Source organism: Ambystoma mexicanum, chromosome 1q (assembly GCF_040938575.1).
Source record: "Ambystoma mexicanum isolate Mex_15411 chromosome 1q, UKY_AmexF1_1, whole genome shotgun sequence".
NCBI lineage: Eukaryota > Metazoa > Chordata > Amphibia > Caudata > Ambystomatidae > Ambystoma > Ambystoma mexicanum.
This window is the reverse complement of record NC_090922.1, coordinates 584077228-584094484: the sequence shown is the minus strand read 5'-3', so window position 1 is coordinate 584094484 and position 17257 is coordinate 584077228. Positions and strand designations below refer to the sequence as shown.

The 17257-nt window shown below is 48.4% G+C and overlaps 1 protein-coding gene across 2 annotated transcripts in view; it reads right to left on the bottom strand.

Moving 5' to 3' along the window:
* The window catches only part of LOC138532682 (flavin-containing monooxygenase 5-like), a 580037-nt gene that overhangs the window by 245167 nt on the left and 317613 nt on the right, over positions 1–17257 (bottom strand). For both annotated transcript variants that reach the window (XM_069641084.1, XM_069641085.1), the window contains exon 5: positions 14944–15143. In XM_069641084.1, coding sequence (XP_069497185.1) covers positions 14944–15143 — 200 coding nt within the window. The remainder of the gene's footprint in view (positions 1–14943; positions 15144–17257) is intronic.

Genomic DNA, 17257 nt, shown 5'->3' with positions numbered 1-17257 from the left:
TAATTAAGGATATCGGCCAGTAGGAAAATAAAGGCCTTGCGTAATAAAAGGGGTAGTGATTTGGTGTATACCCGCAGAGCATAGGAGCAATGATGGGTGCATAGACCTTATAGAACTCCCCGGACAGGCCATCAGGACCGGGGGACTTAGACCCGGGAAGGTCCGTGATCACCGCCAAAATCGCCTCCAATGATATCTCTTGGTTAAGAGCCTCTCGGAGTGGGAGTGGGGAGTCCATACAGTACAGCTCTATGTCTTCCAGCTATCTCTGTATACTCGCTGCTTCCTGCGTATAACAGAAGGCGTAAAGGCGACTATAAAACTCATGAAACACTGCTGCAATATCTTTCCCCACATAGAGAGGTGGCCCTTGGGCATCCCTGATACACTCCACATGCAGAGGTCTCCTGTCTGCTGCCAGCAACCGGGCCAGCAGGGCTCCCAGTTTATGCCCTTTGCCGTGACTCCAACCGAGGAACCTGACCTCCCTGTCGACATTTGCCTGGAACCCACCAGCTATTGCCACAGCCTGGCCAAAACCTTGGGGTCCACTGAAGACAAATATTCACCCTCCAGCCGCCTCAAGCACACCTCGCTAGTCACTAAGATAATCCCTCGTTCTTTGGCCATACAAACACCCCTAATGTAACAATTAAAGCAGTCCCAGAGCACCCACTGCGAGGAGACAGAACTGTCGTTTTGTGTAAAATATGTCACAATTTGGTCATGAAGTTCCTGACAGAAGAGGATATCAGTCAGGCATCTGGCTTAAAGCGCCAGGTCTAGGCCCCCTGTGGCCATCAGCAACCAGACACTCCAAAACAACTGGCGGGTGGTCAGAAAGGGTTCAGTGGAGAATCTGACAGTCGCCCAAAGAACCACCACCATCGCAGGACACCACCAGGTAGTCAAGCCTAGAGCTAGAACCGTGAACCCAGGAGTGAAAGTTGTAATCATGGTGCTAGTGCTGGTGGTGCTGGTGCTGCAACCTCCATACATCCACCAAACTATAAGTATAAGAAATATCCCTGACTTGCTTACTCGCTTTGGATTAGGGACCCTTGTTGATTCCAGATCTGTCACAAACAGGATCCAGCACTGTGGTCAGGTACCCGCCCCAGACAATGGTGGTGCCTTAACACCGAGCCAGCTGGACCATCACCCAATCAAAGGAATTTGCACCATCTACCTTCGGTCCATAGGTGTTAACCAATGACACTCTCACCCCCCTCCAGGATACCACAAGCCAGCATGGTTCTCCCCTCATCATCCCTTGCCTAAATTTAACAGCTTTAATAATCAAGATCGCTATACCGCTTGCGTCGGATGAGTACGAGGAATAGTACCTATGGCAACCCCAGTGGGAATCCCAATGAAACTCAGAGGAAGGAGTAAGATGAGTTTCCTGGATGAATGCCACATCCACCTTGTGCCTACTGCGAGAAACTTGGAGGTGTATGACTTCCTAATCATCTAGGATCTGTAATCCAGGTGGCCAGGACATGGCCATCGCTATTGGATCCAGTTCCTGGGGGTCGACCAGTGCGGGAGTATCACCTGGATGAGGGTTCCTTGGGGAGTGGAAGTGGGATGCCGACGGGTGAGACACTGTACCCCCTTCCTTATAACACCTTTTTCCCATCCTACCCTGTAGGATATTCAGAAACTCTACCCCTGACCCCCTTTTCCAACACACACACTTTTTTTACATTGTGAATGACAACGGATTAAAACCAGGGCCGTTTACCTGACATCTCCCAACACGAGGGCCAGGCAGAGTCAGGCAATTGACAATAACTACACACACCTGACGGCCCTTTCCCTTCCGCACACAGGGATAAAAGGTAGAGCACACAGAGAGCAAGGCCAACCGTATGAGGAAGCAGTCATTCCAGGATGGCAGTTCAAATGGAGGAGAAAGGAGGTGAGACTTCAGAGGATGTCAATGAGGGAATTGCTCTTGCCCTTTTCAACCCAGATCCACGAAGCCTTTGACAAAATAAACATAGGCCCAGGAATCGCAGGTGGCGAATGGTGTGACGGATGTCAGCGGTACCCTCCTGCACTGATAGCCAGGGTGGGGAGACGAGGTGTCCACTGTGGTACCGCCCTTGATTCGAGCAGCAAAAGAAACACCAACGAATATAACACAGCCGGTGAGTCGGAAGAACCTAATAGGAATCGAAATGTGTTAAACTTGAGGTTGCAGTGGTAACATTTAAGAAGATTAAAAGACACAGAGGTCTTTTTGTGCATGTGCTTGGCATCAGAGTTAGAGTGGTTTGGCACCACGTGGGTACTCTTTCAAAGGATTCTAACTGATACCCTGCTCCTGAACAATGAGAATGTGTAAAACTGCGAAATCGAAGTGGTCCTGCAGCGGGTTATGTTGAATCATGTTCATAGTCGAAACTCTTCGATTGTCGTAGAAACTACAAGTACCAAGAGGCCTTAGCGGAGGCGGGGGTCTGTGAAATGTCAAAGTGCTCATACGAGGTACAAGCCAAACCCCCTTGTACAGTCGGAAGTCTTTTGTATAAATAAGGCAAGTGTGAACCCGCCCGAGGGATGCCTGCGAATTAGGGTAAACCATAACCCATCTGAGAACACTGTAATAAAAGAATTGTGTGGGAAGCCTGACTGGAGTCTTAAGGGAAAGCCTGACTGGGGGCTAAGACCCGAACATGGGTAAGAAAAGAACCCAAGGGGTCTAGAATGACTTTCTGTTGAATGATGCTAAAATGGCAATGTCAACCCAAAGGAGGGATGCCAAGAGAAAGCTAAGGGAGGTGAATCCCATATCGTGGTAGAATAAAGAGAGCTGTGTAACTGGTAATCGTGAACCCGACTGAGGGATGCCTACAAAGTGGGGTGAATAGTAACATACCCGTGAACATTGTGTTGACAACAGTGAACCCAGCTGAGGGATATCCAGAGTGAGAGGTTGTTTAAAAAGACGTTGAGATTCGTGAATACAACAAGTGAAATTCTGGTTAGTGAAAGGCTGTAGTGAACCCGACGGAGGGAGGCTAACAGAGCGAAAGGATCAGAGTCCGGTTGTGGGGTATCCAGGGGTGAAGAGTCCTCACCTTACAGAAGAAACCGGAAAGGAACTTTTGTTTTGTAAATTTGATACATCAGACCCTCAGAGGCAAGAGACTTTTTAGGAAAGTGACTTGGGCACCGAAGGTCCAGATATAGCACCAAGAAACTGTAGCCTCGTCCTGGAGAAGCCCAGGATTGTACTGTGCTCAAGAGTTCTGCCTTGTCCCTTGCTAAAAACGTGAAGAAGGTAGACCCCGGCCATGACATCCTAACTTATCATTTTGTGAATACTTCTTTCTTTTCTTGTGAAGACTATCCCACGCTGTTTTATAACTTAGCGGTAAAGATTGGCAATATTTTTTTTTAGTATAGGCCCTTTTATTTTGACAAGACACCACTATGCCTGCGTTATTATTATTTGATGGTTGTAACTTGCTCCCATCTTAGGTTTAGGTTTAGCTTAGGCGTTTTTCTCACGTATTTATACAGTTTAATAAACACTCTTGAACTGGGATCACTTGTGTCTCTTTACTGTTGCCACCATGAGTTCCTTACACTACGGAGATGCTGGGCAATCTTCCTAACCTTAGATGGCTGATCCCCGCCCCCTAATATTGCAGACATCGACCCCCCTCACAGCCAGATATTACAGAAATTGCCAGAAACTGTATGCCAGTGAGTCACGGCATGGAGACTCAGACTCCAAAAAAAACAACAACCCAACAACACTGCACACCTCTGCCCGTACCCCCACACAGGCAACCCCAATCTGCTCAAATGCACCCGCCCTTCCCTCCCCCAAAACAAGCATTGAACTAGTTCTGCACTCTAGGCGCTAGTGTCCAGTATGAGGGGTCAGAAATGCGAGACTGACACAAAGTTTTCTCAATGTTTGCCATTTATTAAAATGAAAAGGTTTGAGATAAACGCCTATCTTTCTCTTTCCTAATGAGGATATCCCTACCTAGCTCACTAAAACTAAAGAAAGATGACCTAATGTCCAAAGGGATCTGACCCTCACACTAATACATAAGTGTACAAGGTAAATGTATCTGTCTTCAGTTCAACAAAACAGTGCAAAAGCTGAAACGTACAGTTCCTAGGAGGGGAAACAAGCAAGGCAACACTCCCGCAAGCAGAGAGAGGCAAGCAGTTGTGAGCCAAGATGGGGAGTCCCTCAAGTCCAGTCTGCTCCACACAGAAGCTGCCAGGTACAGGGCACAATAACAGCCCAAAGAGCCTCATGCCAAAACTGGATTGAGACCATAAACAGAATGGCTGGGTGTCTTGGCTGCACCCGTGGGCCGCCGCACCTATCCCGCCCCTGCCCCCAGGCCGTCAGTGCCACATAGTCCGAGGCCCTGCGTATCTTGTATGAAGGCCTGGGATGTCACACAGAGGGATCGAGCAGCCAATGCAAGCAAGTAGGAAATCCCCAGACCTCCTGCTCCAAGCACTGCCAAACCACAGGATTTAAGAGCAGGCAGCCTCCAGACTGCTGCCGCCCACCACCAACAGGACACCAGTGTGCAACTGTGGGCCCTCACAGATCATGTAGGATGACTCCGGAGGGGCTGGTGCTCTGAAGGGGAGGAGGGCGGCAGACACAACAGGCCTGCACTGAGGCTGTAGTGCCGGGAGGATGACATGCTGCCAGACCGCAGGCTTGAGCAGCAGGCGGGCTCCAAACTGCTGTGCCACTTGCTGCCACCCGGCAAGCATCCCATGCATTCCAACTAGGCCGGCCCTGTCTCTGCCAGCTAAATGGACAGAAGGCAAATCTCCCCCGGGTGCAGCTGTCTGCTGCTGTACGCTCAAGGCTGGATCACCTCCACTCCGCCCTCCTCGCTGTGCACCCAAGCGGGACTCGCACTGCTCCAGGTGGTCTGGATGGACTCCGAGACACTGACCACCACTCCGGACCATGCAGATGCAGCAGCACCAAGATTGACTGCTCCCCCATGGCTGTAGCTGCGAGTCGGGCAGTCGCCTCCGATGCAGCCTCAGTCCCTCTCCCACGATCTGCCAAATGGGCACCACCAGGGCCGAGAACCGCCACTCCACTGGCAAATCGGTCACCACACCTCTCAGTGTAGCTTCACACTGCCACAGGCACCTTCTCTCACGAGTGGATTTATTTGAGCCAAACCGCAGAGCTCACGGGGAGTCCCCCATTCCTGGATGGGCTCTCTGTTGCCACCCCTGCAACCTATACATAGCCACCCCACAGGATGTGGGAGGGATAGTCGAAGGACTTATACTGGCCTAAGCCTCTGTTAAAGATCTCCTGGCCTCAGTAATATCTTTTTAGATAATCTTTCTCTGCACTGAAGCATGGCACTACTTGAATATGATAATTTTCAGTGATTTTAATATTTGGTGCGACACCCCTAATGACTCAGGCTATATTAGACATAAAGAGAGTTTGCAGACTCTGCCGCTCACATAGGCAGCCACTGCCTAGATCTAGTAATGTTTAGAGGCAAAACCCTATGTCATCAGGACCATTTTGTTGTAGCGTTTTCTATCCCAACACATCATGTAGGTTCTTGAAAGGTTCCCACAGCTTCTACCTATTTTTTACATAGTAAAAAAGATATTAACACTATTACAAGTGCTCAATTATTTACGGGACAGACCTCTTTCTTACCTGATTCAAAGTGTATAGCTTTTTATCAGACTAATACAACTTTCCTACAGAAAAACTGTGACTTTGTTGCGCCACTTAAAACCATAAATGAACCACAAAATAAGAGTAATCAATGGTACATTGGGTCATTGAAAATTCTCAAGAAAGAATATTGTGAGAAAGAAAAGAAATGGCTAAAGTCGAGAGATTCCACTGACAGGCTGTAAAGACAGCCTTGAATAACTATAAAAAAGGCATCACTTGTGCTAAATCTTCGTTTTTCCAGAAACAGATAGATCTTGCCGATAATTGACCCAAAGCACTTTTTGCAACTATAAAGAACTTGGTCTTCCCCCGTGTACTACACTTAGGGCTTCATCACGAGATTGGCGGTAACCCTTAAATCCGGCGGTAACGCTATTACAGCCGCATTTAAGGGTCCGCCGGATTACGAGTACAAATACCGCTGGCACTATTACAGCCGGCGCAAGTACAGCAGGCTGTAATAGCACCGGCTGTAATAGCGCCAGTATCCATTTGCTCTATTACAGAGCAATCACGAGTCCAGCGTAGGCACTATTAGCGCCAGAAAAGCGGTGGAAAATATGCCGAAAATACCCCTAGCCAAATGCTGGAGGTAAAAGAACACAGGACACAGCAATAAGTGCCCAGGTGAAACCAATGCAAATCAGAGGCCTACAAAGGACCCACCCATGCACAACACACCCTCCTCAACACCATCACACATGCAGGAGCAGGGAGGAGACAGCAATAAGTGCCCAGGTGAAACCAATGCAAATCAGAGGCCTACAAAGGACCCACCCATGCACAACACACCCTCCCCAACACCATTACACCAGGAGGGAGGAGACAGCAATAAGTGCCCAGGTGAAACCAATGCAAATCAGGCCTACAAAGGACCCACCCATGCACAACACACCCTCCTCAACACCATCACACATGCAGGAGCAGGGAGGAGACAGCAATAAGTGCCCAGGTGAAACCAATGCAAATCAGAGGCCTACAAAGGACCCACCCATGCACAACACACCCTCCCCAACACCATTACACCAGGAGGGAGGAGACAGCAATAAGTGCCCAGGTGAAACCAATGCAAATCAGGCCTACAAAGGACCCACCCATGCACAACACACCCTCCTCAACACCATCACACATGTAGGAGCAGGGAGGAGACAGCAATAGGGGCCCAGGTGAAACCAATGCAAATCAGAGGCCTACAAAGGACCCACCCATGCACAACACACCCTCCCCAACACCATTACACCAGCAGGCGCAGGGAGGAGACAGCAATAAGTGCCCAGGTGAAACCAATGCAAATCAGAGGCTTACAAAGGACCCACCCATGCACAACACACACTTTCAAACACCATGCTGCCATTTGGAGCCAGGAGCCTTGATATGGACAGCTACCTGCTGCACCTGGAGTTACAGAGGCCAGCCAACCAGGCCAGGGCCCTCAGAGCACAGGGGGTGGTGGGGATGAGGAGAAGGAGGAGGAGAGCAGCACCAGCAAGGTGGTCAGCCAACCCCAGGGTCAGGCCAAAACCCTGGGCCCTGACTGATGGGCAGTTGGTGACTGAGTATAGGCTCGACAGGGCAACCATCACCCAGTTGCTGGACACAGGCCAGGCTGACATCAGCAGCGGTATAGCTATCAGCACTGCAGTGCCCCCGCTCGTGAAGCTTGTGTCCGTGCTACAATACCTCAGGACTGGCAGCTACCAACACACCGTTGCCATGATGCATGGCATGGCCCAGTCCACCTTCAGACCATGCTGGAACAGGTGCTGGATGCACTGCTGCTCCATGTGAATGAGCACATTGCATTGCCAGCCACACAGGCACAGGTGAACCAGCTGAAGTGTCAATTCCATGCCATATCCCAAGTCCCGAATGTCATAGCAGCCCTTGACTACACACATGTAGCACTAGTAACACCCCAGGCACATGAGGCAGCCTACAGAAACTGTAAAAATCCACCCACGACTCCATGGTCCTGCGCAACAGTACCCTGCCAGCGTACATGGAAAGGCACCAAGGCCAAAACACATGGAACTGGGTGAGTACAGATGTAGTCCGAAATGCATGTTAAATGACATCTGATGGGGCTGGACATACACAGTGAAATCCCTGCATGCCAGCAGGAGACATAGGCAGCACCAGCACTGCAACATTCCCATGCATGTGCCTCGCACGAGAACCCTTGGACATGTTCAACACAGCAGAACACACCCAGTCTGAATGGCAAAGACATGTGGCAGCACAGTCACATATGGTAGCCCAACTACCACAAATCCTCCTGTGTGTGTTGCAGTATTGCATCTCACCCTGACACAGCAGTGACATCCCACCCTGGCCACCCGACAGTCATGCCAATGGTGCGCGAAAGTAGGCACATCCACAAAAGCACTACACACAATAAGTTTGATTCATGACAATGTACATCCCTGAAACACTGACCCCCGAGGCCAATCACATGCCTGGAGAACTGTACATAATTGTGCCAATCAGCAAATGCAACAGCAGCCAAAGGGAATTCCAATGACACATGGGCTAACAACATGTTGCATGCACAAGCAGATTGAAGGGTTTCCTCCTCCAGTGACAAGGGACAGAGTACTGTTACATTTAGAAACAGGGGTGTTGCAAGTAGTAAGTACTCCATTGAATCAATGCTGCCCCTAGCAAAGCACACGGCACAATGTAAGTGACCATATGATATCTAGTCCACATGTAATACATGAGTGTGATGCACATAACAACTCACATATACATGGATACACAGCGGCATGGCAACCTCACACCATGCATGTCCCGGAAGGGAAAGGGTGGATGCCAACATTGCAATGAGATAGCATGACCTCTTCAACACAAATTTGACCCTGCTGCCAATGTCACTGAAGACTGAGCTTTGTGCACCCACTGAACCAACCTTGTCCTCATACTTGCATTCTCTCCCTTGCAGGTGATTCTGGATATCCCCAGTACACATGGCTCATGACCCCTGTGAGCCATCCACACACTGCAGCTGAGCGGGCATACAACATTGCCCAGGGACGTACACGTATCTGCATGGAGAGGGCATTTGGACTGCTGAAAGCATGCTTCCGGTGCCTAGACCGTACGGGAGGGGCATTGATGTATGCACCTGAAAAAGTTGGCAAAATCCTTCTTACATGTGCCATGCTGCACAACATTTGCTGTCGCAGTTGTTCCACTGCCCCCGATGCTGATGTGCAGGCACCTGAGGATGGGAGTGAAGATGATGATGTGCCAGAAGGTGTTGCACGTGTACACAGGAATGGGGTGAGGGAGGGGAGGTTGGTCAGACAGGGCTTGATTGAGAATTATTTTTGATACGGGTGATGGCTACATTTGACGTATATCACTTGAACATTAAAGAGCACTTTATCACAATCATGACTGTCCATGCTTTGTATGAATTTTGAACGTGATCTATTAAATGTTTGACAATCCCCCCTCCCCCCAGTGAACACCCAGCACACAATTCCCCCTCCCCCAGTGAAGACCCAGCACACAATCCCCCCTGCCCTCAGTGAACACCCAGCACACAATCCCTCCTCCCCCAGTGAACACCCAGCACACAACCCCCTCCCCCCAGTGAACACCCAGCACACAATTCCCCCTCCGCCCAGTTAACTTCCCATAACAGTGTAGGTAGGTGCATGTTCTCAGGGTACCCACAACAATGCCATGTCCATCTATGGTGGTTGCGGGCGCTTTCCAAGTCCTGGCCCCTCTGGTGTGCGGGATCTAAGGTGGCGCAATGAACGGCGCCTAGGTGAAGGCTCCAGGGATCCCTCCGTGGGTGTAGTGGAGGATGATGGGACTGACCCGGTGACCTGCAGCTGCTGGCGGAGAAGGTTGTTGGATTCCCTTGTCTGCTCTGCATGTGCAGATACTGCCTCGCACGACTCCCGTACCCTTTGGCCGAAACCTGTCAGGGCCGCAGTGCATTTCTCCACTTTCCGGGTGCGTGCATTGTCTCGGGCCATGTACTTGCAGCCATGCCGTATGGCTCCGCTGATGGCTTTGATGTGCCGGCTGTGCACTTTGGCCATGGACTCCACTTTTTCCTGTTAGGGCTCAATTATTTTCAGACGTCCCATCACGGCAGCTACCGTGACAAAAGGTACCCGGGTGCGGCGGGTACCGGGCTGGCAGCTGTGCGCTGCCTTGGGGGGGGGGCTGCATGAGGACATGTTGGCAGCTTGGATGGGGCTGCTGCGGTCCGAGTGCCTATCATCTGGGGTGCCATATGATGGTGTGTCAACGCCAGGCTCTGGTGTGCGGACACGATGCACATGCATACGCGGGGTGTGTGCTACCTGTGTGACTGGCTCTGTGCTCCCCTGAGGTGTGCCTATTCCTTTAGTGTTGCTGCATCTGGGTGAACGCAACAGTCCTGGCTGAGGTGCAGCTGGAGGTGTCTGTCCCTCATCGGGCTCTGACCCACAGGTGACTCCCTCTGCATCGGGTGTCTGCATGATGGGTTGGAGTGAGGTAGGTGCTGACCTCCTGCAGCCATGTGGGTGCTGCAGCTGTCTGGTTGGGCTGCGGCGTGGTGGTGTGGGATGGGTCCGGCGTCGGTTTGCTTCCGGGCGGCCCCTTTGCGGGGTGGTGGTGCTGCCTCGGGCGCTGTAATGCAGTGGCCTCCTCACCGTCATCGACATCCTGTGCTGATCGCTGTATGCCTGTGGGGTACATAGGGTGTGGATTGAGTTCAGGGTGGCCTACATTAGATTCATGCATTTCATGCCATCAAGTGGGACAGTAGCAATCATGCATTGCACTTGCATTGTGTTCAATCCCCATGTTGTGATTGGTGGAATGTGTCAGTGTGGAGGGACACTGCACGGACATGTTTGTGTGTCATCATCACATGATGGATGGGGATGCACCGTGCACATGGTGCTGGGGGTTTATTCATGCACACTCACACTCCACGTAGCTGTGCCATGGCCATGGATTTCTGTCCCCTGGCCCTTGATGCAGTGCACGTACAGGGGAGTCTAGGGGGCGCTACGGAATGGTGGTATAAAGGCTCAATTATGGCTGTCTACAGTGCCTCACACACATTGCATGCACATTCATTCACTCAGGTTCTGTATGTGTGGTCCTTTCAGATTCATGCATTGGGGGGGCTCACCTGCAGCCTGCTGGATACCGATGCCAGCCTCCGCTCCGCCGACTCCCTCTATTGTGCCCATGTCGATGAGCCCTGTCATCTTCTCCTCCCAGGGCGTGAGCTCGGGTGGTGGTGGCCCTCCTCCAGTGCGCATGCTTGCACTCCTGTGCTGGGATAGTATGCCACATAGTCTGACACGCAAGTCACTGAGGCGCTTGCGACAATCATCCCCATCCCGGGGCACGCGCCCCACTGCAGACACCCTCTGGCTAATGTCCCGCCAGATCTGTGCACTACGCTGTATGCTTGTCTTGCGCTGCTGTGCACCATGTAATTCTTCATGGTGGGTCACTGCCTCCTCCACAAGTACGGCCAGCTCCTGGTCACTGAATTTGGGTTTCCTGACCCTGTCCAGGGCTGACTTGCCCCTAGTGCACCCTTGTGAAATTTGTCACTCTTCCCGGGGGTGGATGGCTTGCAGGGGCTGTGATGTTCGACGGATTGTGATTTCCAAAATGGCCGCTGCTTTATTTCCCGTTCCGGCATTGACGCGTTTCCCACACGCTATTAGCCCGCACTATTGACATGGCAGTCGCGCACAGTGCGCTGGATTTACAGGTTCTTGGGCAATTTCTATGGCAAGCGCTTTTTGCGTTAATGCCATGTCCCTGTGCGCGTGCACGCCAACTCGTGATCTGGCGGACTTTTCGCCAGGAAGCTTGACGTCAGTGCTAATACCGCTCAACGGGAAATCCGCCGGATTACCGCCCAACTCGTGATGAGGCCCTTAGCCTTCCCCCCCTCGTGCAGTCTGGCTAACTAATTTGACATTTTGTTTGTCTGGATAAAATCAGCTCTATCTGGCTGAATATTCTCTCCCAGCTTGTCACTTAGCATGTCAGATACTGGCCCAGCAACAGCTGTTGCACCAATATTAACTTCCTTCCCTTTTACCCCAGTTAGTCCAGAGTAAATTAAGAAACTAATTTTTAAATTGAACCCACCAATTTAACTATGACGCAATCCCAGCATATCTTTCCAGACAACATGCTTATTCATGGTGTGAGTTCATCACAGCTTTCATGGATGCATCCTTAGCTCAAGATTGTGTTCCATCCAACCGGAAAAGATCCTCTCTAACTCCTCTCCTTAAAAAATAATCTCTGGACCACATAGTGTTGTCCAATTACTGACCTACTGCGGGCCTGCTATGACCTTCCAACACCCTAAAAAGAATGGTCACAACACAACTCCAAAACCTGGAGGTTCATGGTATTCCTGACACTTAGTAGGGATTCAGGCCAGGGCATGGCACTGAAACCGCACTTGTTGCCATTTGGAATGACATCCGGAGGGCTACCGATGAGGGGAACATCAGCATGCTGGTCATGCTGGACTTATCGGCAGCTTTTGACACTGTCATCTTTGACATTCTTATCTTGAGACTGACCACGGTGGCGTGGGTCTCTAAGGAATCTTTGAAATGGTTCACCTCATTTTTGCTGAATCGCACTCAGCAAGTTAAAATGGGACCTCATTATTCTGACCCCCTACCAGTGAGGTGTGGTGTGCTCCACTGTTCCTCTGTTTGCCTAATGCTTTTTTTATTTACATTTGACCTTTAGTGAATATTTTTTCCCAGTTCAACTGTAGCTATCATTCCTAGGCGTATTACACCCAAATCTATGTCGGGCTAAAACAGCCTCTGGAAGTCTTAGAACGTGTGTTAACCTGTGCATGTATGATACAAAGGTTGGATGTTATAGAATAAGCTCCAATTAAATCCCTCTGAAGCTGAGATCATTGTGTTTGGATCTAGAAGACAACAATCTCACATTAATGTGTGTCCCCTGTCCAGAGATCTTTGAAGTTCTGGCTGTCTTCTCCACTAAAGTAAAAAAAAACCTTGGCTGTGTCTGGCAGGCGAACTTAAACTGCAATCTACAGGTCAGCAAGATTATTAAATCCATGCATTTTCAATTTAAACTCTTAAAGCCTATTCTGCCTCTTATCTCTGAAAAAGACCATCCCGCTGTAGTTGGGGCCTTGGTTAACCCCAAACTAGATTATTGTAATGCCCTCCTTATGGGCATTCCAACTTATCAAATGCAACGCCTTCAAGTCGCTCAGAAAGCAGCTATTAGGCTTCTTTTTTTCCTTCCTAGGCACACTTATATCTCTCAGTTTCATAGGAGCCTTCACTGGCTTCCAGAGGGTTATTTTCAAAACCCTCTGTCTGGTTTTGAAGTGTCTTCATGACCTGGCACTTCACTAACTATTGTCTAAACACTCATCGGCCAAACCGCTCACTCGATATACGGGTCGAAATATTCTGATGATTCCTCCATCTAAATTTGTTCATCGAGGTGACAGATGTAACTCCATTTCTGGCCCACAAGCCTGGACCTTGCTACCCGCTGATCTCTGTGTAATTGAATCCCTGTCCCAGTTTAGGTAAAGGTTAAAAACCTACCTCTTTCAATAATGGTTTATCGATTAATATCCAGCTCTCTGCTCTCCTGATTTTAACACTTGCCCCCGGATGCAGTCTCTTCCTGGTCCCTTAGGATTGCACGATACAAATGGTCATATCCAACCAAATCAAATTAAACCAGTTATGATCACTACGGAGGCTGCCATTGTGGGCTCACAAATATGCCAAGTGGTCAGAACAGCCAGTTGAGGCCTACATCATGGTCAGCTAGACAAAGGAAGCCTTAGAAAATGTTTAAGAAAACTCATTGTTACTCCATTGGCTAGCAAAAAGGTACATTGGGATACCAATTCGGTAAAAAGACTTGCACCCCAGGCAAAGCCAAAACTAAAGTATAGCTGCCACCAACCTACTCCCAAAAACCTGTGTAGGGTGGTATAATCAAACTAGGGCAAAAGTGGTGAGCCTTAGAGGTAACCAGTGGACTGGGCGGTTTATGGGTGACCCAATACCATGTACCTTAAGTAAGGCAAAAAAGGGATGTAATGGCAGGAGGACTTCAGGAAAAGTCTATCTGGCCACCGAAAATAAATTGGAGATCCAAAAAAACACAAGAAAAAAACAAAAGTTGAGGAGACCTAAAACATGGTCGTAGAATTCCAAAAAATAAGAATTCGGATTTAACCTGTCACAACATCAATTTCCTCTTTGAACATATTTGTCCATCTTATAGTCAGTCAATTTGCCAATGTCAGTTAAATGTGGTTGGGTCACTTCTGGTATTGGCCAATTGAATCCAGATATAAACGTCACTAAAATGTGTATGGTGCCAAACCATTGAAATATCGGAAACCGACTCAAATTTCATGTATGGCGTGGGTTTAGTGGCTCTGGAAGGGAAGGTCAGTCCTCTTGATTTTAATGGATTTTGTTAACTTTACCAGTCAGTACCTTTGTAGCTGAATGGGAATGGGTGGAGAACTGTCACCTCGGGGGGAAATTAGGGTTAGCTTCTATAGCAAATAATTATTGTTCTGAGTGTCAAATGAAGTATCAGCATTCCAATCTGAACCTTTAATAAGCATTAATTTCTCTTATGCAATCAAACAACAACTTAAGAACTTAAGGACTTTTAATCACTGTTGATATAGGCCAAAACTGAATCAAGTGTTGTAAAGTGACTTAAAAATCCCACAGCTGTGCTCTACCATATCTCCACACGGCTCTGATTCCACCTCTACTGAGTCTTGTACATTTCTTCTCTAGTTTGGACATGATCTCAACAGGAACCGCAATCGTCTAATGTCCCTATGCCTATGGCCAGCATAACTTATTCATGTAAAAACTGTAATCTATGAAGGTGCGCTCCTAACATATCAAAGCTCTGATACCCATTAAGTGGCAAAACCATGACTTTGATCAACCAAGAGAATACATTACTATACATTACTGTGCCAAATAAGTGATCAGGTATTTTCTACGGAACGCATCACTAAACCTGAGCCTTCTACGGAGCTATGAACGGTTGTTTCCAAGTTGTACCAGTTAGAGGCAATAGGAAAGGGGTCCGGCCCAAAAAAACATCATCTACTCTTCTTTCAAAAACAAACGTTTATAAATAACATACAGGATTGACAACACATTGTTCCATCCATTTTGACTCACCTATGGCGGGGCTTGACACCAAAGTTCACGTGGTTGAAGCGAGAATTGACCTTGTTCTCTGCCCAATTGTTGAGCATATTCTCTGTCATGAATGTTTTAATCAAACCTTTCATGCGGCTGAACAGTACCACGTCTAGCGGGAGGCCTTCATCCCACACTCGATTCACCACCCAGGCACCTCGGCGAGTACTGAGAAACACCTGTAGCGGAGAGAGGTCCCACCAGATGGGATTTATTTAACGGACTGTTCCATCATCAGGTTAGTCCAGTTCTATGCAAAAGTAATGGATTCATAATGTAAAATAGCAAAAATCTCAAATGGAAAATGTTGAATGTTGAAACAAACTATATACTCATGACATTCAAAATAGTACAAAATCACAAGTACAAATCAAAATCCTTTTTTTTTTTAAAGTGCAGACACCACACTTGCCTTTCAAAGTATTTTCTTTCCTAGGATCATAAAACTATTATCCTTATTTTAAGACAAAACTACTTTTCAAACATCTGTGCTCCCTGTCCTCAGAGCTTGTTGCAAGATGTAATAGTAATTATGCACCATATTGAAATGGCATGGATGCTATGTTAAATGTTCTTATACCGTAAACTGTTGTCACCTGCATAGTTTCTTGGTGCTCTGGCAGATCTGTAAAGCAAGGAGGGAGGCGGGTAAGTTAGAGGGACTAAGTAGGAGAAAAGAGCAAGAGAGCTGTGATGTGCTGTTGGCAGCTTCAGTTCGGTTGACACCGTTCACTGAGTGTAGGTGTGTTTTTCGGTTGGTAGCCACCATGTACTGTTGGGCGAGGCTATGTGTGGTTTGTTTTGTTGTTGTGGTGTTGTGAAGTGTGTGTGGTTTGTTCTGCTGTAGAGGTATAGTTGTGTTTAGTTCAGAGTTTGAGACGTTGTATGCAGAAGGGTGAGAGTTTAGTAGGGTTAGTTAGTGGCAATTCCCTTTCCTACCACGCTGTTCTCAGTAACTGTGGCCCATATCCCTTTTCCTGTCGTACATTCTGGTGTGCAGCAATTACCACCCTCACGGGTTACTCCAGGGTTTATGTGTTCTCTGTGCCCGGTGGTCCATCCATGCGAGATATTGCTCCCTAGTGCAGATTGGCTAAATGCAAGACCTGGTTCACCAACACAGATGGACCAAGTGCAAGATGTGGATCACCAACACAGATGGGCTAGGTCATGAATGGATGTCATTTAAGGGTTGCCAGGGATAGTAGCTGCTTTGGTACCTGTTAGAAAAGAAGTTCTTTTTGCTGGTCTCCTCCCATAAAAATCTATGGAACACCCTTTCATTTTGCTTTGTTGTGGCTGCCAGCCTTTTTGAAGGTAAGGAAAGCCTTAGGCTTTACTTCTCTTGTTTTGTGCTCATTGTTATGGGAAAACTGATAGGTCCATAAGACTATCAGCACTGGGAGACCATGTCTCCCTTAGAAGGTTTCTTATATTTTTATAGATGCACACATAACCTTAAAGTGCAGTGCGGGTACGATATTTTGTATCCTTACACCTTTCCCTTTTGTAACTTTGTGGTTACAAATGCAATTTGTCCAGGATTGGCTGGTGGCAGATGATATTTTACGGCTGTGTGTTTGTCTTTTTGCATGTACAGTTTTGTATTTTAACATATAAGCCATAAAAGTACCATATGCAAAACAAAAGACGTGATGGCTGGTTTGGAATTATTCCTAACCTCTGTCATTGCTCTGGGTAATCCTCCAGATCATCGTTCTTCAGCCTGCCAAGCCAATCACAGTAGGGGAAAGACCATATGCAAATCAGGCTTGGTTCAACCACAAAAGGGGCCGTCCAGCCCAACCTGCTATGTCACATCCCTTCTGCACAAGACCACAAGTATCCCTAGACATGTTCCAGCCTCATTCGGCGTCATCACTGAGGAGTAGGTTGGGTCTCTAGACCGAGCAGGCTCGGGACCCACGTCTGGGCATACCCGTCTCACTCAGGCTAAAATATGCAAAACTAAAGAGGTGAAGGCCTTTCCACAGGATTTTCACCTGTCCTTTGGCCATGTTGTCCTTTGATCTTCTTCCTGCCCTTTCAAGTCTGGTATTTCCATGAATGGAGAGCCCAGGAAAAGCCTCAGCTTTCTGAGGTAAAGTGTCAGTCTGTGTGTGTGGCCGGATGTGGAGGCTTTGACCATCTGGTCCCATTCCACATCCACGTCCATGAGTGTCTGTTGCTGGGCAGAATATTTGTCCAGTGACTATTCATGACTGGATAGGCATTGTGGCATTTTTAATGGTGCAGATCCTTACGAATAGTGGATGGGTTGGCAAATCCAGTT